This window comes from Microcaecilia unicolor, chromosome 4 (assembly GCF_901765095.1).
Source record: "Microcaecilia unicolor chromosome 4, aMicUni1.1, whole genome shotgun sequence".
NCBI classification, from domain to species: domain Eukaryota; kingdom Metazoa; phylum Chordata; class Amphibia; order Gymnophiona; family Siphonopidae; genus Microcaecilia; species Microcaecilia unicolor.
Genome location: NC_044034.1, coordinates 18,324,469 through 18,338,104, shown reverse-complemented (window position 1 = coordinate 18,338,104; position 13,636 = coordinate 18,324,469). Strand labels below are relative to the sequence as shown.

At 45.5% G+C, this 13,636-nt stretch overlaps 1 protein-coding gene across 1 annotated transcript in view; it reads left to right on the top strand.

The window, feature by feature from the left end:
• Positions 1–13,636, top strand: part of PGM2L1 (phosphoglucomutase 2 like 1) — a 132,192-nt gene that overhangs the window by 66,146 nt on the left and 52,410 nt on the right. Inside the window, exons 6-8 of the mRNA XM_030199992.1 lie at positions 3,913–4,106; positions 6,402–6,591; positions 9,789–9,886. Of these exons, the coding sequence (XP_030055852.1) occupies positions 3,913–4,106; positions 6,402–6,591; positions 9,789–9,886 (482 nt within the window). The remainder of the gene's footprint in view (positions 1–3,912; positions 4,107–6,401; positions 6,592–9,788; positions 9,887–13,636) is intronic.

Sequence of the window (13,636 nt, the reverse complement as noted above, 5' to 3'; positions counted from 1 at the left end):
AGCAAAGGCTGGTGAGGTTACCCTTTCGGGGCCTCCTGTTATTTGGAGAGGATTTGGAGAAGATTGTTAAAGACCTAGGGGATTCTAAGCCCCAGCGGTTACCTGAGGATAGGCCGAGGCCTTCTTCCAAGGGTCCTGTGTTTCCCTCCTCTTCCAGACCTCGCTTCCGTGAAGCTTGCAGGTATCCCCTGGGGCGCTCTGCTGGTTTTTCTCAATGTGCCCATTTTCAGCAGAGGAACTCCTTTCGCTCAGACAAACGTTCTGCAGCGGCCGGGTCGCGGCCAGGAGTTCAGGGGCGTGCTCCACAATGATGGGACGCCGGTCCACTCCTCTATTCCTGCAGTAGGAGGACGTCTTTCCCTCTTTTTCGAGGAGTGGACCAAGATAACTTTGGATCAGTGGGTCCTGGACCTGATCAGAGAAGGTTATCGATTGGAATTCGGAGCTCTGGTGAGACGTGTTTTTGGAGTCCCGCTGCGGCTTGGCCGTCAAACGGGCAGCGGTAGAGGAGACCTTGCAAGTCTTGCTGCACCTTGGAGCAGTGATCCCGGTGCCTCCCGCCGAATGCGGCTGCGGTTGCTACTCCATTTATTTTGTGGTCCCTCGAAAAGGCGGGTCTTTCAGACCGATCCTCAACTTATGACAAGTAATCGAGGCCTTAAGAGTGAGACACTTCCGCATGGAAACCCTGCGCTCCGTCATTGTGGCGGTTCAGCCACGAGAGTTTCTTACGTCTCTGGACTTCAAGGAAGCTTACTTGCACATTCCTATTTGGCCCCCGCACCAGCGATTCCTCCAGTTTGCGGTGTTGGGCCAGCATTTTCAGTTTCGGGCCTTGCCTTTCGGCCTAGCCACAGCTCCCCGTACCTTTTCCAAGGTAATGGTGGTGGTAGCTGCCTTTCTCAGGCGAGAGGGTATCAGAGTTCATCCTTATCTCGACGGCTGGCTCATCAGAGCGGATTTGGCAGACGAAAGTCGTCTTGCCACAGCCAGAGTGATGACAGTCCTGCAGACTCTGGGCTGGGTGGTCAATATACCCAAAAGTCACCTGACCCCCCTCTCAGTCTCTCGAGTATTTGGGGGTCCGGTTCGACACGGCCTTGGGGTTTGTCTTTTTCTCCCCAACCACAGGAGGTGCAAGCTTCAGAATCAGGTTTGTCTGCTCCTGCAGATGCCTCGCCCTCGAGCTTGTGACTTTGTCCAGCTACTGGTGTCAATGACTGCCACCTTGGAAGTGGTTCCCTGGGCGAGAGCGCATATGAGGCCACTACAGATTGCCCTGCTCCATCAATGGTCTCCAATTTCCCAGGAATATCAACGCAAACTCATGTGGCTCCCTTCGGCCCGGCACAGTATGGATTGGTGGCTCTCCGACAGGATGCTGCGACGAGGAATGCCACTCGCACTTCCTTCTTGGTGCCTGGTGATCACGGATGCCAGCCTTTTAGCCTGGGGAGCGCATTGCCAGGGAAGCTTTGCTCAGGGTCAGTGGACACCCGTGGAAGCGGGGTGGTCCATCAATCGCTTGGAACTGAGCGATATTCCAGGCTCTTTGGCCTTCCACAAGACTCAGAAGGGGCTTGTTGTCCGGGTTCTGTTAGGCAACATGACAGCGGTGGCCTACATAAATCGTCAGGGAGTCACTCAGTGCAGGGCCCTGGCCGCGGAGGCAGCTCAGATTTGCCTCTGGGCCGAGCTCCACCTGCAGCTTCTGTCATCAGCTCACATAGCAGGTCAGAGCAACGTGCAAGCCAATTTTCTCAGCAGGCATCAAATCGACCCGGCGGAATGAGAACTGGCAGAAGTGTTTCTTCAGATTTGTGCCAAATGGGGGACTCCTGGAATGGATCTTATGGTCTCAAGTGCAAACGCCAAAGTCCCTCGCTTTTTCAGCAGACTGAGAGATCCTCGCTCGGCGGGGTTGGATGCACTGGCTCAACCCTGGCCCTTGGGCCTCCTATATGTGTTCCCTCCTTGGCCCTTGATAGGGCGAGTCCTCCTGCGGATTCGACTACACCGAGAATTGGTGATTCTCATCGCTCCAGATTGGCCAAGGCGTCCGTGATATGCAGATCTCCACCGGATGCTGGTGGAGGCTCCACTTCCTTTGCTTCGGGTTCCGAACCTGTTGGATCAAGGCCCGGTGACTATGGAGGATCCCTGCTGATTTGGTCACGGCTGGCTCTTGAGAGGGAGCAATTGAGAGATAAGGGCTACTCTAACAAGGTCATCTCCACTCTCTTGCAGGCCCGCAAGCGGTCTACTTCCGCAGCCTATGCTTGGATATGGCGTAAGTTTGAGGAGTGGTGTGCCCCGAAAGAGGTCACACCCATGCGGGCTACGGTCTCGCTGGTCCTGGACTTTTTGCAGGATGGCTTACAAAAAGGCCTGGCTTACAATTCCCTTCGGGTGCAAGTGGCAGCGTTGGCATGCTACCGAGGGAAAGTCTCTGGCTTGTCCCTTGCTGCTCATCCAGACATTGCCTGATTTCTCAGAGGGGCGCTTCGGCTCCGCCCTCCCGTGCGGTTGCCTTGTGTGGCCTGGAACCTGGGGCTGGTGTTGAAGGCTCTCCAGCGTTCGCCTTTTGAGCCGCTTAAGCGAGCCTCTGAGAAGGATGTGACTCAAAGACCAGTCTTTTTGGTGGCCATTACTTCGGCTAGATGCGTATCTTGAGCTTCAGGCGCTTTCCTATTGGGACCCTTTTCTGCAGTTCTCAGAGTCTGGGATGATGATACGTACAGTGCCTTCCTTTATGTCTAAGGTGGTTTCAGCGTTTCACCTAAACCAGCCCATTTTTCTACCTTCCTTTTATAGGGAGAACTTTCCGTATTCCTTTGGGCAATTACTTCTTTTGGATGTCCGCAGGGCTCTGTTGCAGTATCTACAGATGCCAAATGACTTCAGGACTTCTGATCATCTTTGTCTTGTTGACAGGTCCTCGACGCGGGTGCCCGGCATCTAAGGCCACTATAGCCCGTTGGCTCAGAGAAGTCATTTTATCTGGTTATCTGCTTTCAGGGCGGGCTCCCCCTGAAGCGAGAGCGATTTCCTCGTGGGCTGAAACAATGTCCTTTCTCTTCAAGAGATCTGTGGTGCAGCTACTTGGGCTGCTCAGCTCTCATTTGTATGACATTACAGGCTGGATGTGGCAGCGAAGCAGGACGCGCATTTTGGAGCGCAGGTACTGGCTCACGGAGTTGCCTGATCCCACCCTACGTAGGGAGTGCTTTTGTACATCCCATCAGTTAATGGATTCATCTGCTGTGATGACAAGGAAGGGAAAATTAGGTTCTTACCTTGGTCATTTTCTTTCCTTTAGTCACAGCAGATGAATCCATGATCCCTCCCTGTCTGACTTTGTGTTTTTGTTCAGTTCTTTCATGCAGATATTGTATCTCATTAGGAGGAGTTGATGAACAGTTCTTATAGTTTCTACATGCTGTTCTATTGCAGGAGGTTGAGTTCGTCCCTCCTTTGTGTGGTTATTGCTCCGGTTCTGGGGCATTTGTTTACTGTGAGGAAAGTTTGTGATATCTTTCTTATTCACTCTGCTTTGGAAATTTCAAATACTGAAGGCAGATGGGGCTAGCCGTCCAAGGGTCACTGTGGTTTTTGTGTTCTCTATCTCCACCTGCTGGTAGGAGGATACAACCCATCAGTTAATGGATTCATCTGCTGTGACTAAAGGAAAGAGAATTACCAAGGTAAGAACCTAATTTTCCCATGTGAAGGATAAGATTTTCTATTGATATATCCATTGAACTTAAATATTTTTTTTAAAGTTTTTAATTGAACACAAGTCTCTAAGCAAGTTTCATAGGCGTATGGTTAAATGTATTCATGCCTTGGGAAAAATGACTTTGGAGAACATTTCTAATCTATTTTAATTTTATCTACCAAATTTTCATGCAGGTGTATTGGGAAAATGGGGCTCAAATAATTTCTCCTCATGACAAGGAGATTCTGAAGTGTATAGAGGAAAACGTTGAACCATGGAGTGGTTCCTGGAATGAGAATCTGGCAGACACGAGTCCTCTTAAAAGAGATCCTCTCGAAGAAATATGTAAAAGCTATATGGAAGATCTAAAAAAGATTTGTTATTACAGGTATTGGAATGCCAAAATTCAAGTGAAGTGTATTGAACATCTTGATGGAAATGTCTGTTGAATTAAATACTTGTGTGACTAAAAAATAAGTTTTCCAAATTAAACTTCAGAACATTTGGGGGAGGGGTGATTAAAAGAATGGCCAAGGTTGTATTGGTATTGGCATATTATGTAACTTTATTAATGCTACTGATATACTGAGGCCAGGAACATCAGTACAATCTAGAGGAAAGGAAACGAGTAAATAGAACATCCATAGTGAGGCACATGCTGTGAAAAACATTAGGTAGATCTGTTCAATTTTAATTCTGTAGTGCATATCATAGAGCCAACTCGTATTTCTAGTTCCAAACTGGGGGTTGCGCTATATGTTAAAGGGAATTGAGTCAAGCAAAATATTCTACATAATACAGATAGCAGCGTGGAATCCTTGTGGATAGAAATTTCATTTATGAAGAGAGTATGCTGGTAGGGCTGTACTACCATCCATCAGGACAGAATGAACAGCAAATGAACACGTGTTTACAGAAATTGGGCAACTTTATAATGGGTGATTTCAGTTACCCAATATTGACTGGATAAATCCTATAGCAGGGAGCGCTAGGGAGGTAAAATTCTTAGATGTAATAAATGGCTATTTCTTGGAGCAACTTGTTCAAGAACCGACAAGAAGGGGAGCTATTTTATATCTAGTCCTTAGTGGAATGCAGGGCATGGTATGAGAGGTAATGGTGTTGGATCGGCTGACAAACAGTGATCATAACATGATGAAATTTGAGCTACTATCTGGAGTGAGGTCACTAAAGAAATCTACTGTAGCAGCATTCAATTTTCGAAAGAGTGACTATGACAAAATGAGGAAAATGGTTAAAAAGCTGGAAGGGTCGACTGCAAAGATTAGGACTTTAAGGTGTGGACATGGTTTAACAATACCATCGTGGGAGCCCAGACCAGATGTATTCCATGTGTTAAAGGTGCAAAGAGCAAATGACAGCCAGCATGGTTAAAAGTTGAAGTGAAAGAGGCTATTAGAGCCAAAAGAGCATGCTTAAAAGAATGGAAAGGATATGAATGAAGAAAATAAGCAGTGTCAAGCTACATGCAAAGCACTGATAAAGAAGGCTAAAAGGGAACATGATGAAAAACTTGTGGAGACAAAAATTCATAGTAACACCTTTTTCAGGTACATCACAAGGAGAAAGCTTGTGGGGGGGAATTCATGGGACTGTTAGATCATGAAGGAGCAATAAGGGGCACTCAGGATGGACAAGGCCATAGCGGAGAAATTGAATTCTTTGCTTCGGTCTTGACAGAAGAAGATGTATGAGATCCACCTGTACCAGAAATGGTTTTCAGAGATGACTATGCGAAGGAACTGAAAAATCTCGGTGAACCTAGAAGACATACTGAGCCAAATTGACAAGCTAGAGTGATAAATCACCTGGACTTGATGGCATACACCCCAGGGTACTGAAAGAACTCAAACATGAAATTGCTGATCTGTTGGTGATCTGTAACCTGTCATTAAAATTATCCATAGTATCTGAAGATTGGAGGGTGGCCAATGTAATGCTGATTTTTTTTAATTTAATTTAATTTTTTTAATTTTAAGAGTTCCAAGATCGATCTGGGAAATTATAGACTGGTAAGCCTGACTTCAGTGCCAGGGAAAACAGTGGAAACTATTATAAAGAATAAAATTATGGAAGACGTGGCAGGGCATTTTTGATATGTCTGACTTTGGATGTTTTGCAAAAAATGTCCAAAATCTGAATAGGAAAGGTCATTTTAAAAAAAGAAAAACCTTTTTTTTAAATACTGCTTTGAACAATGTTTTGTGATTTGGCCATTTTGTTTCTTGGTCCTTTTTTCGGAAAAAAAAAAAAAAGTCCAAGTGCAAAACGCACAAAATCAAGCCATTAAGATGTAGGAGTAGCCAGCATTTTTAGTAGACTGGTCCCCCTGATATCCCAGGGGTGGTGGTGGGAGATTTTGAATCCTGGGGGGGGGGGGGGGGGGGGGGGAAAGATATCAGATTTTGCTGAGGTCAGGAGTTGGGAATGGAAGAGAGCAGAAGAGATGTCTGGAGGAGACAGATGCTGCAATGTGATTTTTTTTTTTTCTTTTTTTTTTAAATTGTGATTAATGCTTAAAGCCCTAATATATCTGTATCTCTGTCTTGAAAAGCTGTTTTCTCAAACAAACCAGGTTCCCATAGAACTAACCTATTTTTGATTATTTCTTAGTTTTGTTCCAAAATCCTGTTGGGTTAATTTGAGTGGGTTTGTTTTACAGGGAGCTGAACATGAAGACTACTTTGAAGTTTGTTCACACATCATTTCATGGAGTTGGACATGACTACGTGCAGTCAGCTTTCAAAGCCTTTGGTTTTAATGCACCTATTCCAGTTCCTGAACAAATGCATCCAGATCCTAATTTTTCTACTGTAACATGTCCAAATCCAGAGGAAGGCGAATCTGTACTGGTAATTAAAATATTTCAAACTTTCCATCTAGATTGGCTTCTAAGATTTAATGCTGTCTTTTAACTGTGCCCTCTATGGTTCAAAATTGTGCTCTTCAGTTAATAGCACACATCCTCTGTTAAACCTGTGCCAATCTGATGATCTCAATCACCTGCAATTCACTGGTGATATCTAAGTCTTTGGCATGGTTACAGTTCAAAATATTGCTGCCAAGGTTATGTCAGAATGGGAAGTCTCTTCTAGAAACCACTGAGGATTGTGTTCAGACACCATGCACTGTTACCTAACTTGTGTTACTGAACTGCTGTCATAAGAGAACACCAGGTACATGTAAGCAACTTCATTTACTTGTAATGTTTTCGGGTGACAGCAATTCAGTGAAATGAGACGGTTCATTCTTCTTTGGCTGTTTGACATTACTCCTTATACTTTGGGATTTATATTTTTAGCACATCCAAAATGCAATAACAATCTCAAGAATGTGTTGTTGCCCCTATCACAAAGGGGCAAGGAAAGCTAGCAATAATCTTTCTGTACCTCTCTTGTAATCTACTGTCAATATCACAGAAAAGAGTGTGGGCTATTGCTGAAAACTGACTATGAAACTGCAGACCTGGATAGAGAGTTGCACGGGGACAGATCCCCATCCCCGTGGAGAATCTAACCCGTCCATGCTGCAAGTAGAAACATAGAAACATGACGGCAGATAAAGGCCATATGACCCATCCTCTGTAACCCCTAATTCTTCCTGTTCCTAAGTGATCCCACATGCTTATCCCATGCCTTTTTAAATTCTGGAACAGTCCTTGACTCCACCACGTCCACTGGGAGGCCATTCCACGCCTCCACCACCCTTTCTGTGAAATACTTCCTTGGGTTACTCCTAAGCCTGTTCCCTCTTAACTTTGTCGTATGCCCCCTCATTCCCGAGCTCTCCATTTGAAAAAGGCTCTCTTCCTGTACATAAATGCCCTTGAGATATTTAAACGTTTCTATCATGTCTCCTTTCTCCCTCCACTCTTCCATCGTATACATGTTGAGGTTCATAAGCCTGTTCCTATAATCAGGGCCGCCGAGAGACTGGGCTGGGCCTGGGGCAAGGCCGCTCCCCCCTTCTCCCGCCCCCCTCCGTCTGCCACTGCATTGAAATCACAGCGCCTCTCACCTCCGTGTGAAAGCGCAGCAGGGCAGCAGATGCCTCCCTTTGGCCCTCCTTGTGTCCTGCCCTCGCGGAAGTTATATCAGACGAGTGCGGGACACAGGGAGGGAAGGAGGCCCAAAGGGAGGCGATCTGCTGCCTGCAGCACTTTCACACAGAGGTGAGAGGTGCTGTGATTTCAATGCAGGGGGCCCGGCCTGGTGGCAGACGGTCAACGACGGAGGGCAGGTGGGACTGCGGCGCCGGGCCCTCCTTGGACCCCGGGGAATTTTGTCCCTCCTGCCCCCCTCTCGGCGGCTATGCCTATAATTTTTGCATTCAAGACTGCTTACTAATTTCATAGCCGCCCTCTGAAACGACTCCATCCTGTTTATATTTTTCCTCCATCTCAGCCCCTGGCCTGCCAATCCCCTGCCACACTGCACCACAGTCACCTTGCTCCCCCCCCCCCCCCCCCTAAGATCTACATGAAAAAAATATTTATTTTTATTTTGACTTATGAAAACCACTTGTCCCTGAAACATTCTCAAAACAGAATATGAGGTGAAGATGTGATTCCATGTGCCTCAATGAAAGGAGAATTTAATTTTACTTTTACTTCCAATCTTTGTAATTTGCCTTGGATAGCCTGGTTTTATAACAGTTAAGATGAACCCATCAGTAAGCAGGATATCCTCACTGAAATTTGGCCATATATTACTGTATTGTACAGAACAGTGTAGAAAAATGAGCAAAAATACAGCCTTTATTAGTGCTGTTTCTACTAACTATAAGTTTTGAAGCTGTTTTAGCAATATTAAGTTTTTATTTAATGATATGTATATCTACATATGGGAAACTTTTAAATTAAAAAGCTGTCAAGTTAAAAAAAAAAAAAAAAAAACTTTTTTTGCCCCACCTTTTAAGACACTGCCTAGCCAACTGGAACAGCTTTTGACTTTTTACAGATGGACCACGCATAAACAGTCCATTATTTCTAATAATTTTTGCTAATGTCAATAGCATTTGCTATTGTTTTAGTGAACCAGTGTGGTGTCAATCTCCGCCTACTGGCTTCAAGCCATATAATGGGCGAGAGAGCCTCGTACCGTCTCCTGTTCTCAGTCTAACTTCATTGCTCCTTACCAGTCTTTTTTTTTTTTTTTTTTCCCTGCCTCCCTGTACCCCCACACTCACACTTTTTACAGCCCCCACCCATGAAGAACCGACCAACATCCATTCACCTCCCCTTCAGCTCTGGGTGCCCTCCCCGCACATACTTCAAGGAACCCTGGTGGTCTAGTGGCTTCTTTGGGGCAGGAAAGATCCCCACTTTCCTGCCCTCTGCTGCTGATTCTTTAGCCGCTGCTGCTTTTTAAAAATTACTTCCGAGACTTCAAGCAGGGGCCTCACAAGACTTCCGCAGAGGTCTCGCGAGGCCGTTAGCGGAAGCCTTGGGGCCATTTTAAAAAAGCAGCAGTGAGAGGATCAGCAGTAGTGGGCAGGAAAGAATGGGGTATCTTTCCTGCTCCAAAAAAGCCACTAGACCACCAGGGTTCCTTGAGGTATGTGCAGGGAGGACACCCCTGCGGCTCGGGGGAGGGAAAGGTCGGTTCTCCATATAGTTCCGAAGGAATCCCACATGACCTGGGTCCATCCCCACAGAATCCCCACTATTCCTGTTCCCATTTAGCTCTCTAGACCTGGGATAGGAGAATCTCCAGAGTGGAGGAGAATCCACATATGTCACCTGGGTCCCTCGCTATAGACTGAAAAGCTTTGTTTTCTAGAAATTTTTACAGATGTTCTAATGCACATGATGCAGTTCACATAACCAATGTGATCACGGAGTTGCTTTTTTCAGAAAATAAGTTAAATTGTATTTTGGAAATATGCTTTTATACTAGTTTAACTGTGCAGTCTCTTTAATACATACCTTCAATTAGTAGATTTGGTACATAAAATCAAAATGTTGGGACAGGTCAATTCATTATATTAGGTAAAACACCTGGATTATTACAGACTAATATTTCTACTTTTTTGGAAATCACATTTTCAGGAGCTGTCTTTGAGACTTGCAGAAAAAGAGGGTGCCAGGGTGGTATTGGCAACTGATCCAGATGCTGACCGTTTAGCAGTGGCGGAACTACAAGAAAAGTATGTATGGATGTTTGACTATATATGTGTGTGGAGAGTGGGTTTTTTTTGGGAGGGGGGGAGGGGCATGGGAGGGCTCTTTTGGATGTTATGTCCAGAACATTTCACTACTCATCTCTTTATTTTGACTTGATTCCATTTACCACCCTGTATCAACCAGTTTCCAATCCAGTTCACCACCTTTGGTCACAACCTCAAGCTATTCAGCTTAGTTAGGAGACTCCTGTGAGGAACAAGTTTTTTATTTTATTTTTTTTAATTCTTTATTTCAAAAAGTAACACAAACAGCAAAGATAATTGTGTAATGTCAACTACAAACGTGTGCACCCTTGGAGTCGTGATACCACTTTCACTGGGTTTGCCAACCCAATTTAAGATCTCCAGTGCTCATAAGTTTGCCAGATTTTTGAAAAAGACAAGGAGTGTGGTAGCAGTGTTAGTCCACTCTTAAGGATATCAATAGAAATCAAACAAAATAAAACATGGAAAAGAAAATAAGATGATACCTTTTTTATTGGACATAACTTAACATTTCTTGATTAGCTTTCGAAGGTTGCCCTTCGTCAGATCGGACGAAGAAGGGCAACCTTCGAAAGCTAATCAAGAAATGTATTAAGTTATGTCCAATAAAAAAGGTATCATCATATTTTCTTTTCCATGTTTTATTTTGTTTGATTTCTATTGAAAAAGACAACAAACAGCCATGCCTCAGTGCAGTCAATTTGAATATTTGAAAAAGAAAATCTGCTTTTTGAATAATGTGACACATGTAGCATTGTCTTCTGTAGTGACGTCCACTGGCTTGAAATGCAATAGGCACACTCTGCCCACCGTTGGTAAGGCTTTTGTAGTACCTGCTGCACCAGATCCAAGACTGATGTCCAGTAAGGCTGAACTACAGTATGTGTCCACCGTGTATGAAAAAATAGTACCCCTTTCCCCACAGTTCCTCCAACATTGCTCTGAAGGATGCTTTTTTTTTTTTTTTTCAACCTCTCAGGAGCATAGTACCTATCATAGAAAACTTTTGAAAACCATTTTCCAAAGTGTCTCACAGATTAATCCAGAGACTTGTGGGTTATGTCCAGTAGAGCTAGAGAGAACTTCATAGGTTTACTATATGTGATCATGTGCAACCACCTCTTTGTCTAGCAGGTGAATGGTCATAACTGTGCAGCTCTGGATTGATTGGCTCCTGACCTGGTCCCCTGGGTGTAGTCGAGTTTCTGGGGTCTGAGGTGTCCCGATCCTGGGACTTGGTGCACACCTGGTGGTTTTCCTCCCCTATCGCCCCCTCCTCTCTGCCTGCCCAGGGTTTGTGGTTCTCACTCTCCTGACTAAAAGTCTGAGGTTTCTTTTGCTCCAGCATTCTTTCCTGCATTAAAAACAACAAACAAAAAAAAAAACCTCAGTCAGATTCATCCAGCGCAGCGAGCTGATACCAGTTTGCAGTACCGACTCAGGGATCTGAGGACCAACTTGGCATGTGACAGCAATTCCCAAGGGGAGTGAGTAGTCATTACCTGTGCTAGTGGGGAAGAGCAAAAGCGGCTCCTGATGTGGGGAGCTGCTGGGCTGCTGCTGTTTCCCATGCCGGAGCTCCACTGTACAGCCTGACTCTGGAGTGTTGTGCTCCTTCTTGGCTTGTTTTGGTGGGTGCAGGGCAGCTGTTTTCTTGGGCACATGCCATATTTCCTGTTGTGCCAATGACATGGCTGAAGCGCCGGAGCTCCTGTGGGGCCAGATTCGCCTGCAATTCTGGCAGTTTTATGTGCAGGTCTTTCAGAAGATGTGACTGGGGAATTGGGGTGGATTGCTCCCAGTTTCGTCATATTTGTTATTTAATGGCTTCTGAGAAGGAGGCCTGGGGCAATTTCCAGACTCCTGTGGGAGTCTTTGGGTCACCCACAGTTTTGAGTGTCCTGCAGCTTCCCAGTGGCGAGGTTGGAGGCCCAATAGACCTATGCAGCTGTTCTGTGGCAGCCAGAGCCTTAAGCTGCAGCTTGGAAAGTACTGACTATCTGAAAGGCTTCTAGTGGATATGCCTGTGCATTGCTAGGTGATTTATGGTTTGGGTGCACCCTCTTACAGTTGCACTAAGAATATTTCTGGACCTACTTTTAGGAGGTTCAGGCTACGTGTACATCATTTAATGGAGGGGAGAAAGGGATCAGGGTTAGGGATCCTACTCTAGGTTTTTCTCTTTCCATTTCTCAGAGCATGTAGAGATGGGGTTAGTCAGGCTTAGGGCTGTTGATTCCATGTTTCTGTGAGAAATGTTAAATTTTGAGGCTGGTGCACTCCTCTCAGGTTTCTCTTGGTCTCCATGGTAATTCTGCACTCTGTGCTGCCCTGGTGGCATTTGTTCTGTGTTCACTGTTTATATCAAATTAGTTTTATTCAGGAAGGTGGCTGGCCTTTCTGCCGGAAAGTTACAGGTTCAAGGCTGGTTTATTCATCCTATTAGAAACTGTGGACTCTGCTATGTTTCCAGTGGGGCATATTTTATTTCTTCCTCTTACTGCTTGCCTGGCCAAACAGTTCTTGCATGACTGGAACAGTTACTGTACTAAAGATTGCTGTCCTCTCTTTTTGCACATTAATACTGGCCACACCTTTGCATACTAGCCCCAGCTACCCCAGCATCTGGAGTGTACCCAGTACCTCTGATTGCTTCTATGACATTTTTGGCATCTTTTCATGGTATGGGGCACCTAGATTTCATGAGTGGTCCAGAAACAACTACAGTGTAGAAGTAGCTTAATAGTTGCAGCCAGCTGAGAATGAGCACGGAGCTCTAGAGTTGGTGCTTCACAATCTGCAGCAGCTTGCTATCTGTAGTGCGCAATGGTTCCAACAGCCATAATTCTACTATGCCATCTGGCTCTTGTTCTCAGCTGCACTTGTTAGCTCCAGTGCGCGGCAGTTCTAATGCACAGTCACACCAGCCAATTCTTGACCCTCTTCAAGAAGTTAGTGCTGACTTGGGCATCATGTGGCTTCCAAATCACGTTTAGCAACCTGCCTTTTGGAAGTAATCTTGGGACTGGAAAAGATCTAGGGCAGTTGGGTAAAGACCTGAGGGACTCCCAAGTCTCTGAAATTGCCAGGGGATGAGTCTAAGGATGATTTTTAATCCTCTTGGTTTTGTCATAGGTTTTGTGGGGCCAGGAAAACCACTTTCAGGGTTTCCGCTTCCACTATGACAAGCTACCTGGCTATTGCTGACATTTCAGAAGTTCTATGTCTCTGGAGGTGGCTATCTGCAGCTTGTAGGCTTGCTAGGGTGTGCTGTAGCTGATAGCAACAGATTTCGGATCCCTTCCAGAAGGCAGACAGTCGACTGCCTCCTCACTTGCCAGATGTGGAGTTGAGGCTGGCTTATTTGACAGTTGTTTCTTTTATGATTTGTTCAGGCGTCGAATAAGCAGATGTTTTTGGCAATCACAGCCTGTAATTTTGATGTGGTTGTGCTGCTGGGTGACAGTTGGTTTAGCTCCCTTTTTCAGTCATTAGTGACTTCCTACATAGCCTCATGCACTGCTAGACTGAACAGTCTTCTAGTACTTGCCATTTTAAGGTTTGCAGCGGAGGCAGGATCAGAAGCAGACGTATTCAGAACCTGGAGAGCCTTAGGTATATAAGAAGGCGACTCTTCCTTACGAAACACTCACACTGTGGTGGGATCATCAGATTCCTGACCTGCTGAGCAGAAATGCCTCATGGCATAGTCTCAATGTTGTCCTCTGG